General features: G+C 49.4%; 3 protein-coding genes across 4 annotated transcripts; all 3 read right to left on the bottom strand.

Moving 5' to 3' along the window:
- Window positions 1-3,395: 3,395 nt before the first annotated feature.
- Window positions 3,396-4,876, bottom strand: LOC119289122 (DIMBOA UDP-glucosyltransferase BX9-like). The gene is made up of 2 exons (XM_037568534.1): window positions 4,389-4,876; window positions 3,396-4,276 (listed from the first exon to the last, which is right to left on the bottom strand). The coding sequence occupies exons 1-2, from the start codon at window positions 4,798-4,800 to the stop codon at window positions 3,396-3,398; spliced, it is 1,293 nt and encodes a 430-aa protein (XP_037424431.1). The 5' UTR covers window positions 4,801-4,876.
- Window positions 4,877-7,861: 2,985 nt separating this feature from the next.
- LOC119286706 (probable E3 ubiquitin-protein ligase ARI3) lies at window positions 7,862-8,602 on the bottom strand. The gene has a single exon (XM_037566145.1). It carries the CDS (start codon window positions 8,578-8,580, stop codon window positions 8,176-8,178), a length of 405 nt encoding a protein of 134 aa, XP_037422042.1. The 5' UTR covers window positions 8,581-8,602; the 3' UTR covers window positions 7,862-8,175.
- Window positions 8,603-11,176: 2,574 nt separating this feature from the next.
- On the bottom strand, window positions 11,177-18,178 carry LOC119286705 (probable E3 ubiquitin-protein ligase ARI1). Of its 2 annotated transcripts, XM_037566143.1 has the most exons (5): window positions 17,982-18,178; window positions 17,378-17,410; window positions 16,941-17,244; window positions 12,298-12,781; window positions 11,177-12,221 (listed from the first exon to the last, which is right to left on the bottom strand). In XM_037566143.1, the coding sequence occupies exons 1-5, from the start codon at window positions 18,120-18,122 to the stop codon at window positions 11,576-11,578; spliced, it is 1,608 nt and encodes a 535-aa protein (XP_037422040.1). In that variant the 5' UTR covers window positions 18,123-18,178; the 3' UTR covers window positions 11,177-11,575. The 2 variants fall into 2 exon arrangements, with proteins under 2 accessions (XP_037422040.1, XP_037422041.1); XM_037566144.1 differs by lacking the exons at window positions 17,378-17,410; window positions 17,982-18,178 and adding an exon at window positions 17,336-17,371.
- Between the last annotated feature and the right edge of the window lie 556 nt (window positions 18,179-18,734).

Raw genomic sequence — 18,734 nt, 5'->3', positions numbered from 1 at the left:
ATGTCATAAATAAATTAAGACAACTCCTATGGCTCTTGCCGGTTGTCATACTCATCGACATGAAAGTCGTGATTCCTATTACAAGAACATGATCAATCTCATACATCACATATATCATTCATCACATCCTTTTGGCCGTATCACATCACACGGCATATGCTGCAAGAACAAGTTAGACATCCTCTAATTGTTGTTGCAAGTTTTTTTACGTGGCTGCTATAGGTTTCTAGCAAGAACGTTTCTTACCTACGCCAAAACCACAACGTGATATGCCAATTTCTATTTACCCTTCATAAGGACCCTTTTCATCGAATCCGATCCAACTAAAGTGGGAGAGACAGATACCCGCTAGCCACCTTATGCAACTAGTGCATGTCAGTCGGTGGAACCAGTCTCACGTAAGCGTACGTGTAAGGTCGGTCCGGGCCGCTTCATCCCACGATGCTGCCGAATCAAGATAAGAGTAGTAACGGCAAGTAAATTGACAAAATCGACGCCCACAACAACTTGTTTCTAATCGTGCATAGAAACTACGCATAGACCTAGCTCATGATGCCACTGTTGGGGATCGTTGCAGAAATTAAAAAAATTCTATGCATCTCTAAGATCAATCTATGGAGTAACTAGCAACGAGAGAGAGAGGGGAGTGCATCTTCATACCCTTGAAGATCGCGAGTCGGAAGCGTTGCAAGAACACGGTTGGAGGAGTCGTACACGTAGCGATTCAGATCGCGACCGAATCCGATCTAAGCACCGAACAACGGTGCCTTCGCGTTCAACACACGTGCAGCCCGGTGACGTTTCCAGCACCTTGATCCAGTAAGGAGGAGGGAGAGGTTGAGGAACAAGGCTCCAAAAGCAGCACGACGGCATGGTGGTGATGGAGTGGCAGTTCTCCGGCAGGGCTTCGCCAAGCTCACGCGAAGGAGGAGAGGTGTTGGGGAGGGAAGGGGCTGCGCCTTTGATGTGGTGCTGCAGCCCCCCTCGCCCCTCTATTTATAGGGAGAAGGGGGAAGGGGGGCCCGCCCCTCTAGATGAGATCTAGAGGGGGCGGCGGCCAAGGGGGAGGGGGCTTGCCCCCCAAGCAAGGGTGGCGCCCCCTTTAGGGTTCCCCCCCCAAACCCTAGGCGCATGGGCCCTAGGGTGGGATGGCGCCCAGCCCACTAGGGGCTGGTTCCCTTCCACCTACAGCCCATAAGGCCCTCCAGGGCAGGTGGACCCTCCCGGTGGACCCCTGGAACCCCTCCGGTGGTCCCGGTACAATACGGGCATACCCCCGAATATTTCTGGTGACCGTATGATGACTTCCCATATATAAATCTTCACCTCCGGACTATGCCGGAACTCCTTGTGACGTCCAGGATCTCATCCGGGACTCTGAAAAACATTCAGTAATCACATACAAATCTTCCTAATAACCCTAGCGTCATCGAACCTTAAGTGTGTAGACCCTACGGGTTCGGGAACCATGCAGAGATGACCGAGAGAACTCTCTGGCCAATAACCAACAGCGGGATCTGGATACCCATGTTGGCTCCCACATGTTCCATGATGATCTCATCGGATGAACCACGATGTCGAGGATTCAAGCAATCCCGTATACAATTCCCTTTGTCAATCGATACGTTACTTGCCCGAGATTCGGTCGTCGGTATCCCAATACCTCGTTTAATCTCGTTACCGGCAAGTCACTTTACTCGTTACGCAACACATCATCCCATGGCCAACCCTTAGTCACATTGAGCTCATTACGATGATGTCTTACCGAGTGGGCCCAGAGATACCTCTCCGTCATACGGAGTGACAAATCCCAGTCTCGATTTGTGCCAACCCAACAGACACTTTCGGAGATACCCGTAGTGCACCTTTATAGCCACCCAGTTACGTTGTGACGTTTGGCACACCCAAAGTATTCCTACAGTATCCGGGAGTTGCACAATCTCATGGTCTAAGGAAAAGATACTTGACATTAGAAAAGCTTTAGCAGACAAACTACACGATCTTGCGCTATGCTTAGGATTGGGTCTTGTCCATCACATCATTCTACTAATGATGTGATCCCGTTATCAATGACATCCAATGTCCATGGTCAGGAAACCGTAACCATCTATTGATCAACGAGCTAGTCAGGCTCACTAGGGACATTTTGTGGTCTATGTATTTACACATGTATTACGATTTTTGGATAACACAATTATAGCATGAAAAATAGACAATTATCATGAACAAGGAAATATAATAATAACTATTTTATTATTGCCTCTAGGGCATATTTCCAACAAATTAAAGCAAAGAGGAAGACCGAAAACTCTGACATCTATACTCTTTTGTGGGGTAAACTGAGAGGAAACCCTTCATGTATTCTATAAATGCCCTCAGGCACGTGGCCTCTGGAACGCCATGAGTGAAGTTTGGAGAATATCGGCCGTGGACATCACCACCAACATAGGGCCAGGCTGGGTACTACATCTCCTCAAACGGGCACTGCCTACGAGTGCCTTTCGATGCTTATGAAAATGTGGCATACATGGCAGGTCCGCAACGAAATCACGCACCTGAAGCTGTCTCCAACGACCAAATTGTCTTGATGCTTTCTTTCGAGCTACATCAACACGCTTCTTGAAATCCGCCAACACCCCGATGCCGATCCACCTAAAGGGAAGTCGGTGGTGACCTATGATCATGTTGTAGACGAGAAAGGCCAAAAATGCCGTGCAAACTGTCGCTCACACCCTCGTAGATGGACTAAGCCCCCTCCCCCAAGTTGGACTAAACTCATTGCCGATTGTGCATACCTCAAAGAAGATGGGACCGGGGGTGGTAGGATGATTTTCCGTAACAAAGAGAGACGATCTTCACTTAATGTCGTTTCATGTATACCTACTCGAGTGCTCTGGAGGTGGAGATGGTTGCATGCATGGAGGGCGCTGCGCCGACCCTTGTGTGGAGCTTAGACACCTTCATCCTCGAAACAGACTCATCGTTGTTGCTGACATGATAACCTACCTAGCCCCCAATAGATCCCAAGTGGCATCCCTTGTTGATGAAACGAAGCTTTTACTATGTCTAGGTAGGGAGTTTGCTATATCACATGTGAGTAAGGAGCAAAACCATGTAAGTATAGGCTAGCTCAGATGGGCCGCACCTACCAAAAAATGCGGTGTGGATTCGTATGACACCTGCAGAAGTCAAGTCCTTGTGACTGTAGTGATCCATTTATGAAAAGTTCAATTCACACACAAAAGAAAGTCTTAGATTTTACGTTTTCATGCATGCAAACAAAGTCACTTCAAAATAAATTATGAAAAATATTATGATACATCAATGCCAATAACACCACTTATCCAGTTACAAGTTACAATATAGTATTTCAAATAACGACACAACACAAATAATTACAAAGACGATATATGCTCGATAAGCTTATCTATAGCTAGTAGAGAAGACCCACCATTTTCCAAGCTCGACCCTACTTTTTTCTTAAGTTCTCTTGCTTTTCCCCTAGCCACTTCTCCTTCCCTCTCATTCATAAGCTTCTGAATTGCCTTGGCGATTTTGTTTCTCTCTGGCTTGCCCTCGAGCTCAAACCCTACACCCCACACTGCCTCCACATATCTTGTGTTCATCATTTGATCCGCAAAGTGAGGCATGCATATCATCGGGAGACCCTCACTGATGCTCTCCAGTGTTGAGTTCCAGCCGTTGTGGGTCCAGAATCCAGCCACTGCAAAGTGGGCCAGCACCTCCTGCTGCGGGGCCCACGGGATCACCTTGCCTCTACCCTCCACCGCACGATCAAATCCCTCCGGCAGACCAGGCCCGTCCGATCCCGGCACGAGGTCCCGTCGGACAACCCATAGAAAAGGTTGGCCACTGTTGGCCAAACCCCACGCGATCTCCGAGAGCTCGCCACCATCCATGGATGCCAAGCTCCCGAAGCTCACATACAGCACGGACCCCGCGGCCTGCTTGTCCAGCCACTCCATGCAGCTACGGTCCTCGCGCAGCAGGCTGCTCCCGGTGCTCCGGGGGGAGAGCTTGTGGAGCGGGCCGGCGGCGAGCACGAAGGCCACGTCTACTTGGCGGCGTATCCTGTCTAGCTCGGCGGTCTCCAGAGCGTCGAACGTGTTGACGACGAGGCCAGAGGAGTTCCTCACGGTTTCAGAGGCTCGGGCTAGAACCTTGCGCACCATTTCGTGGTCGCTGCTGCTCGTGACGAATAGGTCCCTGACACGCAACGGCGGCAGCTCTTTCACCGGCGTGTAGAGCTGTGATTCTGAAACAGATGGATATTTTTATATACTGTAGAAGATTAACATAACATTCAATCAGCAAAATCTCAAGGTGCAGAACATGCGGCGCAGATCTCATCCTAATTACGTACTGACCTTTTGGAGGTAGATAACCGTTGTGGTGGAGCATGGGATAGGCTAGGAAGCAGCTGAAGCAGGCGGCGCTGCCGGTACGCAGCACCATCGTCGGGAGCCCGAGCGCCAAGGCGGCCTTCTGGACGGCGAGTAGGTTGGCGTCGATGAACAGGCACGCGGGCGGGGGCTGACCGTCGTCCGCGAGGACCGACGCGAGCACATCGTGGACGGCCGCCGACGCCTCCATGGCGGCGTTCATGGCGAGGATGATGGGGATGATGCTCCCCGAGGCGGCGAGGTCGGCGGGGACGCCGTCGGGCACGGCGACGAAGGTGAACTCGGGGTGGAGCGCGGGGTCCAGCGCGTTGAACTGGGTGTGGAGGACGGTGACGGCGAGGCCTCGGCCGTGGAGCACGTCGGCGAGCTGCAGCATCGGGTTGATGTGGCCCTGGAACGGCAGTGGGAACACTAGTACCCGGCGCGCGTGCTGTCGCCGGACGTCGCCATGGGATGCTTCTTGGACGCCGGCCATTTTTCTGATGCTCGGGCTGTTTGATCCGGTCAATCTTAGCAAGCTGGGATTGCCAAAATCTCCATGGGTTTTTATAAACACTCACAGTTCTCACTTCTTAGTTCTTACACACATGTTCTGACTTCTTAAACACGGGAGGGGAGTTGGTGGGGACTGCGGAGTGATCACTACCGTAAGGGAAAGGAGTGCACCACACCACGCTACACTGATACAAAGGGGAAAGATGAAGGAAAAAATAAACACTTGTCCGCGGATAGTGATACACGGAAGTCGACCATCCAACCATGTCCCCATGCAATTCAAATCGAATTTGAACAAGCATGATGAATTTTATGCAAACACGACAGAATAAACTTATGTTTGGACATAAAATGATATTTCAAACTTAAAGAAAACTATCTTGGAGCGGACGATGACCTCGTACGCGTGGCTGCCTGGCCAGTGGCACCGCGGTCTTCATCCTGCTGTCATCGTTGGAGTAGTGCTTCTAGCGGCGCAAGGGCATGGGTAACCCTGTCCGGCATCCGCCTGCCGCTCGTGGAGGAGCCGCACCGCTTCATCCTGCGTTGTGCAGAGGGCCGCCTCGTCCAATGCCGACCCTAGTCAGGGTGCCCTGGCTTGTGCCACCTCACTGATTTGTGGTCTGTCTTGTGCCAGGTCACTGATTCACGGCACGGCCTTTCCTTTGGCCATAGATCACACCCTCCTTGTTCTAACTCCCATGTCCAAAACCAACCTTCTAAAATCATCTCTATCTCTATATATACTAGTAATAGCGATGCATCCGCGTGCAGGCTATGCGCACGACTTGGACTTGGGGCTTGGGCGACCGGCGACGGCAACGATGAGAGGATGTCGCTCCGTGACACCGTGTCGGATGGCGGTGGCCGCCGACTTGCCGTGAGGTTCCCGGGCACTGCCATCTTCGTCTCAATCCAGAGCCGGACAATGAGAGGAGACGAGACCGCTCCCGCGACACCTTATGTACGTCTCCATTGGTGCTATGAAACTAAGAAGCGCCAACATAGTAGTTGGGAACAGATCTAAACTTGGATGGAAGCATGGAAATTTGAAATTAGGTCAAAAAACTAATATTACCACCAAGATTGGGAAGCATGGAAATTTGAAATCAGGTCAAACTTGGAGGAAGCAAAGGCGATGCATTTCTTTTTCGCCCCAAAAAGGTCAAAACAGTGACTATACGATGCATTTCTTCAGTACAAAAACAAGGCTATACGATGTATTTTTTCACTACAAAAACAAGGCTACAACCGGCATGGTCATGCCACGTACGTCCGCGGCGGCGGCCATGCTGCCGCTAGCCACAGCGTTGCCGGCATGGTCACCATCGACGCCGCTGTGTAGATGCATAGCAAATGTTCGATGAAATGTTTGAGCCATATATAAGTTTTACTTCGTTATATCTAGAGGATCGGTTTAGGTACGGCCAAAACTTAGTGAAGTAAATTTTTTCCACTAAGGGTTTGCTTCACCGAAGATTTCACTATTTTCCGGGGATTTGGTGCGCAATGAGAACCTATCGTAGCCAAATGATGCTACAAGGAGTGTTTGAGATAAAATATGATGGGCGAGATGAAAGTCCGGCCGGCAAACGTAGGCACTTTGCTTTGCAGTCTGGCTGCTATTTTCGTTTCCTTTTCGTCACAGATGACACTTGTTTTGCGAAAGTCCTAATCCGAGCTCGAGCCCAAATGCTCTTGGTGTCTCAAAAAAAAATGAACAGTGAAAAATTCTGAATTTTTTGGTAAACATTGAGAAAATTTTCGAGTGCTTGCAAATTTTCATCATCATATCACAACTGTGGAAATCATGGCAAAAATGCACTCCAAAATGCTTCTGAAAGTAGCATCTTCGGAGCATCAATTTTTATTTATTTTTGCCACGACTTCCACGAATGTGATTCTATGATGAAAATTTGCGAACACTCAAAACATTTCATAATGTCTTCCACAAACAAAGTCAATTTTTTGTGAACTTTTTTACATATCTCTTTTATTCCGGACTCATTTGAGCCCGAGCTAAGAAACTTCATGTCCGTTGTTCTGCGCTTACTTGTAAGCAATGTACGTATGTTCCATTATATTTAACTTAAGGGATCGATTACATGCAAAGTTGACTGGTTTTTGTTTTTTGGTCAGTTCACTGACCACAAATTTCTTCCAGACGATTTGATCAAGCATTCTTTGTAGGTGGATTTGGTCAAGCATTTTGGTCAATTAATCGATCAAGCATTTGCATATAGACTATAGGCTGCTCTAGTCCAATACTGCCATGCCAGTCTCTTTTGTACGTGGATTACGTGCTGCTTCAAGCCAGACGAGAAAGTCGACTGAAACTGAAAGGGATTTCAGGTGACTGAAGAATTGCAAGATCGATTAACATATGAATTTCATTTGGAGTTCGTAACACAAAATTAAGCACAATACAAACCCGTTCAGCTGATAGTTCTTGGGCTAAGGCCGCGTACGGATGCGGTGTCCGGTTTAGGGGTCCGCGTTGAAGATGCCCTTATTATGAATGAATGAAATATGAAATTATGAATCATTCCTTGTCTTGCTGAATGGTGATGAGGCTACTATGACCGACGCGAGTGGACTGGGCAAGTCTGATCACCAAATCAGTTGCTATTTTTTAGTTGTGCAAAGTCCACATGTTTGATTCCTTCGGCCTCATGCTATCAAATACTTGAGAAGTGGTCAGGGAGAAAAATTAGAGTTAATATTAAGAGTTTATTTGGACATGCTTGAAGTTGGATTAGGTATTGTACAAAAAGAAATATTTTTCATTTGTTACCAATGCTTTAGTCAAGAGAGACAAATTCTTACATGCCATTGACTCGGCGGTTAACGAGCTTGAACATTGAAATAAGCCAGGGAAATTTAGTTCAAAATCTCAAAATGAAAAGGCAAGATTGGTGTTAAGTATATTTCATTCATCCACCCATCGAATTTCATCCGTCTTTTCCAGTACCAGTTTCAACAACAACAGATAATGATGAATTCTATCTTAATAGGCTAACTATATATAGGGAGGGAGTTTTATTATCGCGAGCTGGCCTAACTTATTTGCTGTTGCCGATGGAGCACCGTAGGAAGAGGTAACCAGCAGCTCTGCATAGAGTAGTGTAGGGAGGCGCGGTGGATGCAGGCCAAGATATGCTTCGTGCGCTCATCCCTCTCACGGCGCCTTTTGTCTGGATAGAGTAGGGAGGCGCGGTCGATGCAGGCCGAGATAGGCTTCCTGCGCTCATCCCTCTCACGGCGCCGGCAGATCCTTGGCCTTGTCGGGTCCATCGGGGCGATAGGGGGCGATGGTCATGGGCTCCAGGAGCAGCGGCAGCAGCTCGTCCTGGATGCACTTGTACATCTCCCTGCAGTGCGTGTCGACGATCTTGGCGAGGTTGGAGGTCTCCTGCATGGCCCGGAGGACCTCCTCCTCGGCCAGCACAGGCTTGGCCTCGGTGGCGAGCACCTTGGACAGCTTCTCGGCGTTCTCCTCCAGCTGCCACTGCTGGTCCTCGAACAGGACCTTGGCGATGGGCAGGTTGGCCTTCTCCGACGGGTAGGTGCGCACCTCGTCGCCGAACATGTAGTAGGCGAAGGCGTAGGAGCGGGCGAGCACGAGGCGCGACGCCAGCAGGGCCCGGTGCGCGTGGGCCATCCAGCTGGCCTCCCTGATGAGCGGCCGGATGGCGGTGGCCGACTCCAGCAGCACGGGTATCTCACAGAAGCAAACCCGTGCCTCTTGCGAAAGAAAAAAAAACATAAAAAATTCTGATTTTTTCTGTCGAAAAGCAAAGAAAGACCAGTGAATGACCTTTGGAAAGACTCCCCAACAGCAGCCCTCAATTAGTTGCTCCCCCTTTGGACGCACCCCGTCGGCGTCAATCTTTTTTATTTTTGAGAAACCTGTAGTCGTCCAATCTATATCTATATCTATATTTATACCTATTATTAAATGAAGATGATATTCTTGATTTCGTCCCGCTTCGTTTGGTCCCGCTTCAATTAATTTCATGTACGCTATTTGGTTTCGTTACTTACCACCCGTTTTGGCACAACGGAGGAAGCCCATCTGGCGGCGCATTGTGGCTCAGGTCCAGAGAAAAATAAAATTGCCGATGGGAGGGTTCGATCTCATAACCTGACAACCGGCCACGCACAATTTGTCCAACTAACCCAACTAGAGATATGAGTGAATTTTTTTTCTCCCGTTGTAACGCACGGGCCTTTTTGCTAGTAGGTGCTAAAAGTTCATCGTATATTAAAATGATTCAATGAATATATTATAGAAAAATAGTGTGTATTCAAACAATGTTCATCGTATGTTAAAGAATCATTGGCGGTGTATCGAAAAAACAAACAAAAGAAAATTAAGAAAAACATAAAAAAACCAACATAAAAGTTGTAGCAAAATAAGTGAACAAAAAATCAACAAGAAAAACCCTGAACTAGGCTAACCCAACATATAATGATGAATTATATCTTAAGCTAATTAGGAGGTTTTATTATCACATGCTGGCCCAATTTGTTGTTGCCGATCCGTAGGTAACCAGCAGTATAGGGAGGCGTGCTCAATGCACGCCAAGCGATCCATCGGGCCGGCAAATCCTTGATTAGCTTTTTACATATCTTTTTGATTTTACTATTCCTCCGGGCTCATTCGAGCCTGAACTAAGAAACTCCATGTCCGTTGTTTTGCGCTTACTTGTAAGCAATGTACGTACGTTCCATTATATTTAACTTAAGGGATTGATTACAGTCAGAGTTGACTGGTTTTTGTTTTTTGTTCAGTTCAGTGACTGCAAATTTCTTCCAGCCGATTTGATCAAGCTTTCTTTGTAGGTGGATTTGGTCAAGCATTTTGGTTAATTGATCGATCAAGCATTTATTAGGAAGAAAATTGTGGAGATGCCCTTATTAGGAATCATTCCTTCTCGGAATCATTCCTTCTCTTACTAGATGCTCTTTTTTTGATGAAAAAGCAGCAGGGTGCTGATTTTCATTGATGAAGAAGGAGAGTACAGAGTACAGGTGCAACAAAAAACGAGAAAAGGAAAGAGTGCAGGGCGCCGGGGACGAGACTTGCCTGCTCCCCGCGCGTGCGCCCGTCCGTGCTCCCGCATACATGGCTTGATTTGATTGGAACAAAATAAGGCCCGGCCCCACCCCTTTAAAATCAGGAGGAGGGAGAGGGATGGTTTGATTAGAAAGGAGAAAAAAAAAACAACCGTAGGATGAAGTGGGAACACAGATGGGAGAACGGGGAGGGAGCAGGCAAGCCGGATCCACCCTGCCTACTAGATGATGATAAGGCTATGACCGACGCCAATGGACTGGTCAAGTCTGATTATTCAGATGTATTTACAAGCTGGCCAGGTCAACAAACTAGTTGCTATTTTTTTTAGTTGTGCAAGGTCTACATGTTTGATTCCTTCGGCCTCATGCCATCAAATACTAAGTGGTCAGAGGGAGAAAATTAGAGTTGGTATTAAGAGCGTATTTAGACATGCTTGAAGTTGGATTACATATTGTATAAAAGGAAATATTTTTCGTTTTGTTGTCAATGCTTTAGTCAAGAGAGACAAATTCTTGCATGCCATTGATTCGGCAGTTAACGAGCTTGAACATTGAAATAAGCAAGGTATCTTTTCAACTGTCGCAAAAGATTTTTGGGAGGACATTGGAGATATGATGAAATCCTTGGAAGAGTGGAGGTATTTACCTAGGCTGCGTCTTTGCATTGGAGGTATGATGCACCTATGTCGCTCTACTCCAAATTCTAAATTCAGAACATAGCTATTGCCGTTCTTATCCAACATCAGACACATTCTTTTGTCATTGAGCTCACACATACTCCGTATGAGTTATAGAATTTCCTCACATCAGCACAAAAAACTCACTACAGAATCATCCCTTGAAAGAAAATGCAACACAAAAGCACACCCCCACTGACGGACCTACCCATGAGCTCAACCACACCAACACACTCCGCAAACCCTATACACACTACCAATGAATCCTTCCCTCAATCAATCTTGAAAAAGAAACAATCTCGAGAAAATACTTCCCTCAATCCATCGCCACCAATCCACCAATAACCACTGATAACTAGAAAACCCCTGTTTAGCATCACTACTTTTTGTTTTCATCATCCCAGAACTATTGATTGACATTTCCTTCTTGATACCAGCTACATAGTGTACTCTCTTAAATCGGTGCCCGCCTTCATTCATCATGTAAGCCTAAGTCATGTAATTGACTAAGTGGTCCATATTCTTCAGTATATTATTTTCACTTACTAAAACACGTTAAACTATTAGTATCAAACACAAGCAACAACAAATTACGGCACACATTTGCTAAATGACAGGCTTAAACTCGAGCGTGACGACAGGCGGCGTGTCGCCGCGCCTTTTGTCTGCTAGTCTTCAATCTAAGAGTTCCACCAACATCCATCCATCCAATTTCATTCATCTATTCAAACTAGGAGTACCACTTTCAGCAACATATAATGATGAGTTATATCTTAAGCTAATTAGGGAGTTTTATTGTCACGCGCTGACCTAATTTGCTGTTGCCGATCGAGTTCCGTAGGTAACCAGCAGCTCTGCATGCATATAGGGAGGCGTGCTCGATGCACGCCAAGCAACACATCAGGCCGGCAGATCCTTGGCCTTGTCGGGTCCATCAGGGCGGTAGGGGGCGATGGTCATGGGCTCGAGGAGCAGCGGCAGCAGCTCGTCCTGGATGCACTTGTACATCTCCCTGCAGTGCGTGTCGACGATCTTGGCGAGGTTGGAGGTCTCCTGCATGGCCTGGAGGACCTCCTCCTCGGCGAGGACGGGCTTGGCCTCGGCGGCGAGCACCTTGGAGAGCTTCTCGGCGTTCTCCTCCAGCTGCCACTGCTGGTCCTCGAACAGGACCTTGGCGATGGACAGGTTGGCCTTCTCCGACGGGTAGGTGCGCACCTCGTCGCCGAACATGTAGTAGGCGAAGGCGTAGGAGCGGGCGAGCACGAGGCGCGACGCCAGCAGGGCCCGGTGCGCGCGGGCCATCCAGCTGGCCTCCCTGATGAGCGGCCGGATGGCGGTGGCCGACTCCAGCAGCACGGCCCTCTTCTGGATGGCCGGCCAGAGCTGCGTCTGCTCCGCCGTGCGCGAGTTGACGTGCACGTTGAACCGGTCGCAGTAGTGCGTGTACCGCAGCATCTGCCGCCTGATGCTGTCGTAGTTGGCGTGCCCGGCCTCATCGTACCGGTTGCAGTTGTGCAGCGTATCCAGCCGCCCGCCGCAGGCATAACTGTATGCACGTACGTAGTCACCATAGACATCAGCAAGCTCAAGGTGAAAGAGAAGAAGAGTCTGTCGGTACGTACCAGAGGTGCTGGCCGCATGGACAGCTGACATGGTTGCAGCCGCCATTCTTCTCGATGGGCCGGAGGCACTTGGGGCAGCTCTTGGTGTTGACGGCGATCCACTTGAGGTTCTCCGACTCGCCGCGGAACTTGGCGTCCCACTTGTCCCACATGGGGCACGGGCATGGCGAGTGCGCCGGCGCCGCGCAGTTGAAGCAGAAGCTCACGCCGCAGGGGCACTCCACCTCGCAGTAGCGCTCGCTGGCGTCCACCACGCGGATCGCGCGCCCGCAGTGCGGGGCGCTCGGGCACCACTTGACCGACGCGTTGTTGTCCAGGTACGAGTCGAGGACCAGGTTGTCGAAGCGCTTGGCGGCGTCAGGGTACTTGCGGCCAAGGAGCCGCCGCACGGTGGCGTCGTCACAGATGGCCGGGCATTTCACTTGCATGCAGTGGATGTGCTTCTTGCCGTTGCCTAGGGACGCGAAGAAATGCTCCGTCCAACCTGAACAGAAGAGATTCAACAAGTGCCATGGTAAGCAAATGTACCAGGTTAGAAAGCTCATGCCTGGCAATATTTACATTAACGCACAGTATTAAGGCAATGGTTTTGTTCATGAAACATAATTTGTGCTATTCAGTGTCATGATGGTGCAAAGCCCCAAATTTCAGTGGAAAATGAAGAAGAAAAATTAGCCCCATGATGGTACAACGGGGCTTGTGGTGCTGCAAGACTTTTTTTTTTTGAAACAAGGTGGCTGACTGCCGACCTTATATTTCAAAACAGGCAAGGCCTGATGAAGTAAATAAATCTGAAAAAACTGAATATGTTTCAAACATACCGTAAATTTAAAACAGAAGCCGGCTGTGGATCATAGCTAGTTCAAATTTATGCATTTTGTTTCTCGAGTTTGTGGGACAAAATCTGAATTGGATTTCCAATCCTCTGTTCTTTCTATGGGCGTCTCTACATCCTCGGTTTTAGAGGGGTTTAAAGAATTTCTCAAAACTTCTATTAGTGTTTAGTGATGACTGTGGTGGTGGGGTGCTCATAGAAAAACAAGCTGAGACCGGTCGGCTCCCACCGCTCTGATTGGATGAGTGGAGCACGCACCCCTTATTCCACAATATTCCACCCAAGGCATGCCTTTGGCAGCCATCTCAAGCCAACACCAGATTTATGAGCTTCAGATTATGCACACCCAGCCCGCCGTGTTGTTTGGGGTGCACACCACATACCAAGCGATCAAACAGCTGCCGCCCTTAGCATCGGTCTGACCACACCAAAAGAATGCCCGTCGCAGCTTGTCAGCACAGCTCAAGAACCACGGTGGAAGGTCGAGGGCCGACATATGGTAAATAATGGCAGCCGTGAGGGTGGAGTTGATCAGGATGAGGCACCCTCCTCTCTTCAGAAGAGAGACCTTCCAGGACAGGATATACCCAACAATTCAATCGACGAGCGGCTGCAAATCCGTCTTGGAAGGGGGTGAGGTCGAAAAAGGCAGCCCCAAATAGCGAATGGGGAACTCCTTCACCGGGCCTCCCAACACAGAGGTGAAGGGAAGGATATCCACCGATGTGTAACGGATTGGTGATGCATAGCTTTTGGAAAGGTTGCACCTCAGCCCCGATGCGTCCCCAAACACTTCCAGCAAAGCCAAGACCGCCTCCGCCTCGCCAATCAGCGGCTTAACCAGTAGGAGGACGTCATCCGCGTAAAGTGAGAGACGGCGCTTAATGCCCCACTGCTCGAGGGGAACAAACAGGCCAGGGGCCTCCCTTTGGCGAAAATCGCCGAGAACACATCCATGACGATGATGAAGAGCAGGGGGAAGAGCGGGCCCCCCTAACAAAGCCCTCCTGCATGCCAAAAAGGCTCTTCCGCGCTGCCATTGAGGAGAACTCGGGTGCTAGCCATCGATAGCAGCAAAGTAAGCCGCAAAAGCCACCACCTGCCAAAGCCACGTCTCCGCGGCACCTCCAACAGGAAAAGCCACAAGACCGAATCAAACGCCCTGATCATATCCAATTTCAGCATGATCGCATCCATCCTGTGGCGATGCAGAGAACTATCGATTGCTGCATCAGCATGAAGTTATCTGTTATAGCACGGCCACCGATGAAGGCACTCTTGTTGGGTGCAATGAGCCTCAGCGGTGTAGGAGCTAGCTGCAAATACATGCCCATAGTGAGATTTTTCGCAAAACTATGCACCAGGCTCACCGGACGGTGATCCTTGACATCCACAGCACCATCGCACTTAGGAAGCAGAATGATATATGCCTCATTAAGCTTCGCGAAGCCACCCTGTCCCTGGCATCGAACGCGCGCACCGCACGCATTACGTGGGCCACGCAGATTGGTAGAACCTGGCGGATAACCCATCAGGGCCTGGCGCATTGTCTTATGGGAGGGTGTGAATGACGTTCCAAATGTCCTTCGAGAAGGAACACTCCAAAGGCTCTGCGTCCACAGACCACAGGTCCAACGCTGCCAAATTGAGCGAACACTCCCGCACAGCAGGGACCCCGATGAGATCCCTAAAGTGCAACGCAACGAGGTCCTCCATCTCACCCTCAGAGGAGGTGAGCACATCCCCCTTCCGCAGCCTAAAAAGGTGATACCTTTTCCTCCAGGAGCTAGCACGGATATGGAAGAATTCCGTGTTGGCATCCCCTTCACAAAGCCAAAGAATACGCGACCGCTGACGCGCGATCGTCCTCTTAAGGGAGGCCAGACCCAAGATCCTCTTCTTGATCCGTCGGCCAAGAGAGAACTCTCCTGCCGAGAGCTGCCGAAAGTCCATTGTGACCTCCATAAGCCGCATGACTTCATTGGCCAGGAGAAGCTGCTCTTTAATATTGAGAGAAGTGCATATTACACCCGTCAACTCTAGCCCTAGTCTAATATACACCCCCCAACTCCAATACCATCTACTTTACACCCCCTAACTCTCAAAACCAGGCGGAATTCAACCCTCCCCTCCCCGTTGACCGGTTTTGACATGTTGACTGGATGAACAGTAACCAAAAAAATCAAAAAATATTTTGGTTTTTCCAATGAGTGAACAGTAAATTCAAAAAAAAAGTTGGAAATAAAATTCAACAAGCAGTTTCGATTTTTTACCTGGTGAATAATAAATTCCAAAAATACATTTTTCCAAAAAAAACGAATTATTTTTGCGTGGACGATTTTTCAGCGCGTGATGTCCGTGACAATTTTCAGCTTGTTTGGACATTTCAGTGGTCTCTCAACAAAAAAAATATATCAGCCCGAACTGTTAACTATTTCATGCAAATATAATTCAGAAATTTTTGTTTTCTTATTTTTTTACTGAAATTTACTGTTCACCCGGACAAAAAATCAACATTTTAAAAAATCAAAATTATTTTATTATTATTTATTTAGAACTTTTTAAAATTTTACTGTTCAGCCGGTGAAAAAACGTATTTTTTTAAAAAATATATTTCTTTGGAATTTACTGTTCACCCAGTCAACAGGTCAAAACCGGTCACCGGGGAGGGGAGGGTTGAATTCCGCCTGGTTTTGAGAGTTGGGGGGGTGTAAACTAGATGGTATTGGAGTTGGGAGTTGTATATTAGACTAGGGCTAGAGTTGAGGGGTGTAATATGCACTTCTCTCTTTAATATTCCGAATCCTCCTGCCACTCCACCTAGGTAGCTCTTTGGCCATGGCTTTTAGTCGCACGAACAGGTCAATGGACAGGTTACGGTGAGGCACCACCGAGCCCCAGCTGCGAGCAACCGCCTCCTGGAAACCACCAAACTTGGGCCAAAAGGCCTGAAAGTGGAAGCGCAACTTATGGCAAAACACAACATTCGTGGAAAGCATGATTGGGCAGTGATCAGGCAAGGAGGAGGTCATCGCCTGGAGAAGGCAATTAGGATGGCTAGCATCCCAATTCGCCTATGAGAACCATCAATCGCCCTTCACTAACTAACAACGCGACACTCGTTGCTCCACGTGTAGCGATGACCTAGGAGGGGCACCTCTTTCAGCTCAAGGTCATTTAAGAGGCGCCGAAAGCGGCCCATCATCCGCCGGTTGAGCAAATTGTTGTTCTTCTCTGTGGCCTCCACAATTAAGTTGAAATCACCGTCGACGGCCCATAGGCCTGCGGATGCCACCCTAACATGCCGCAACTCATCGAGAAAGGGCACCTTGAGTTGGTCGTTAGTTGGTCCGTAGACGGCAGTGAAGGACCGAGGCAGGTTGCCGGTCCACCGAGAGATTGATTGTGACATCAAAGTGTCAATCCGCGAACTAGAAACCTGAACGCAGCTCGATCGTCAAGCCACAATGATACCACCCGCCGAGCCAACAGCCGGGAGCGCGCAAAACCATCGAAACGCGATCCCAGAATTCCGGTGATGGTGAATTGATTCACCGCAGCGAGCTTGGACTCAATTAAGCACACTACAGCCGCAAGTGATGCTAAATCCTACCAAATGTAGGTTCCAATTAAGTTTTATTTCCTCTATAATTTTCATGACAATCGAAATACCAATCCAAGTTTTCTTTCCTCTGGTATAATTTTCATGACAAGAAAATCACAAGTGATGAATGTAGGTTCCAATTAAGCAAAGTAACTGCACGAAAACAGTTGCTTGGGGGCAACGGAAACAGGGGCGGGTACTCACAGTCGTTGCAGAAGCAATGCCCACAGTCCATGGTGGAGACATCGGACGGCCGGGAGACGTCCTCAAAGCAGACGTTGCACGTGACAGTTCGGGGCCTCTTGTGAGGCGGCGCCCTTGCACGAGCCGCCGTGCTACTGTCCTCCGGCGGCACCACAATTCTTGCCTCCCTGAACAACCCCTCGCGCCCCCTGCGCTCGAGGAAGTCGTGGATGCGGTCCATCTTCCACCGGTGGTGCATGAGAAGAGCGCGGGCGTTGTGCCGCTCTATGTTCACCAAGTTCATAACCATGGACACATCTTGTTGCTGTAAGGTGGATAAGGAAGAAGAGTAGCAAGCAGTCAAACCAAAAATGTCATTCATGCATGATGTGGGATTAGTCATGAGCTGGCTGTACGCATAGTCTGAATTCTTAACCAATGCCGGCCGTTTGGTTCACCTGGGCAGCTGATAGGGACTTTCTCGTGATGGCCTGCAGCAATAAAAGTCAGAGTCGGTTAAATTGATTTAATCATCGGTATGTTTTATCAAAATGACAGTAGCAGTAAATCAGTAAAATGATTTTTCTCCCTTTTGGTAATGGCCAAAGAAGAAGTTTTTTTAATGCTCCTTTCGACGCAGTTCAGCAACACAAAAGGGCAGTAATAATCAACAAAATACAATCTAGCAGTTTGACTGAATAAATACAGAATTGAACTGACAATTTTTACATGGAAGATTGTTTTGCAGCGACTGAATTGATTGACTAGTACTGTAATCTTAGTACTAGTGAAATCTAGCTATGCGTCATCAAGACTGCAGACTGAACCACGCTGCCAGCTGCTTACACTGTTTGTTCCAGAAACACTCCTAGCTAGGGTTCTAAAACCAGGTTGGCCGGCAATAAACCGCACCGAACCCTCGCCGAGACGATCCCACGATCCGGCGCCGATTTCAGCGGCGGTGGCATCGTCGCGGAACCAGCGCGACTGGATTGGATTGGAGCTGGCACGAGCGGATAAACGAGATAGTACTATTATGAGTTCCCTGCTCCGATCGCTTACCCAGTGGTCCGCGCGGTGCTCCGGCTGCGGCGCGGCGTCCTCGAACAGCCCGACGTCTTCCTCGTCCGCCTCCAGCCCGTCCTCCTCCGCCTCGTCGTCCTCGTCGTCGTAGTAGAGGCAGGACTCGTCGTCGCTGGCCATGGCGGGCGGGCGATCGGTGGCGGGCGGGGAAAGGCGAGGCGAGGCGGCCAAGTGAGCTGCCGAGGGTTTGTTAATTACTAGCCAGGGGGGTGGGGTGGGGTGGGGTGGGGTGGGAGGGCTGGGCTGTGGGGACTCGTTTGACTTGACTGCCACGACGCCTGGCGCCACGCGCGCGTCTGCGATACGATGGTTGGTTATTAAAGTTGGGCTCCGGTTTGAGCCGGACCGGCCTCTCCCTCTGCCGCCGGCCGGCTCCGCCCGTCGATCGTCGGCATCGGGACACACGACGTGGTACGTGCCGACGTGTGATTGCGTACGGTTCGGTTCCGTTGTTCCGAAAGGGAAACGCTGTCTGTCTGTCATGTGCTTTTCCGCGTCGTCGCGCACGAGGCTGCACGCCCATTCGGCGTTCGGGGCGGGACCGCGAGCGAATTGCTTGGTGCCTTCGGGGAAGCTGGTAGGCTGGTCGCCGTCGCTGGATCTGGCGGCAGGGGCAGGGCACGGAAACGGCAAACGCCCGGTCGGTTCCTTGGATTTGCCTAGATTGTCCTGTCTCGGGACAGCACAGCACGGACCAGGTTGCGTTGGCACTTTTTATCAATGATGATGATG

Source organism: Triticum dicoccoides, chromosome 4A (genome assembly GCF_002162155.2).
Source record: "Triticum dicoccoides isolate Atlit2015 ecotype Zavitan chromosome 4A, WEW_v2.0, whole genome shotgun sequence".
In the NCBI taxonomy this organism is placed as follows: domain Eukaryota; kingdom Viridiplantae; phylum Streptophyta; class Magnoliopsida; order Poales; family Poaceae; genus Triticum; species Triticum dicoccoides.
This window is presented reverse-complemented; position numbering and strand designations above follow the sequence as displayed.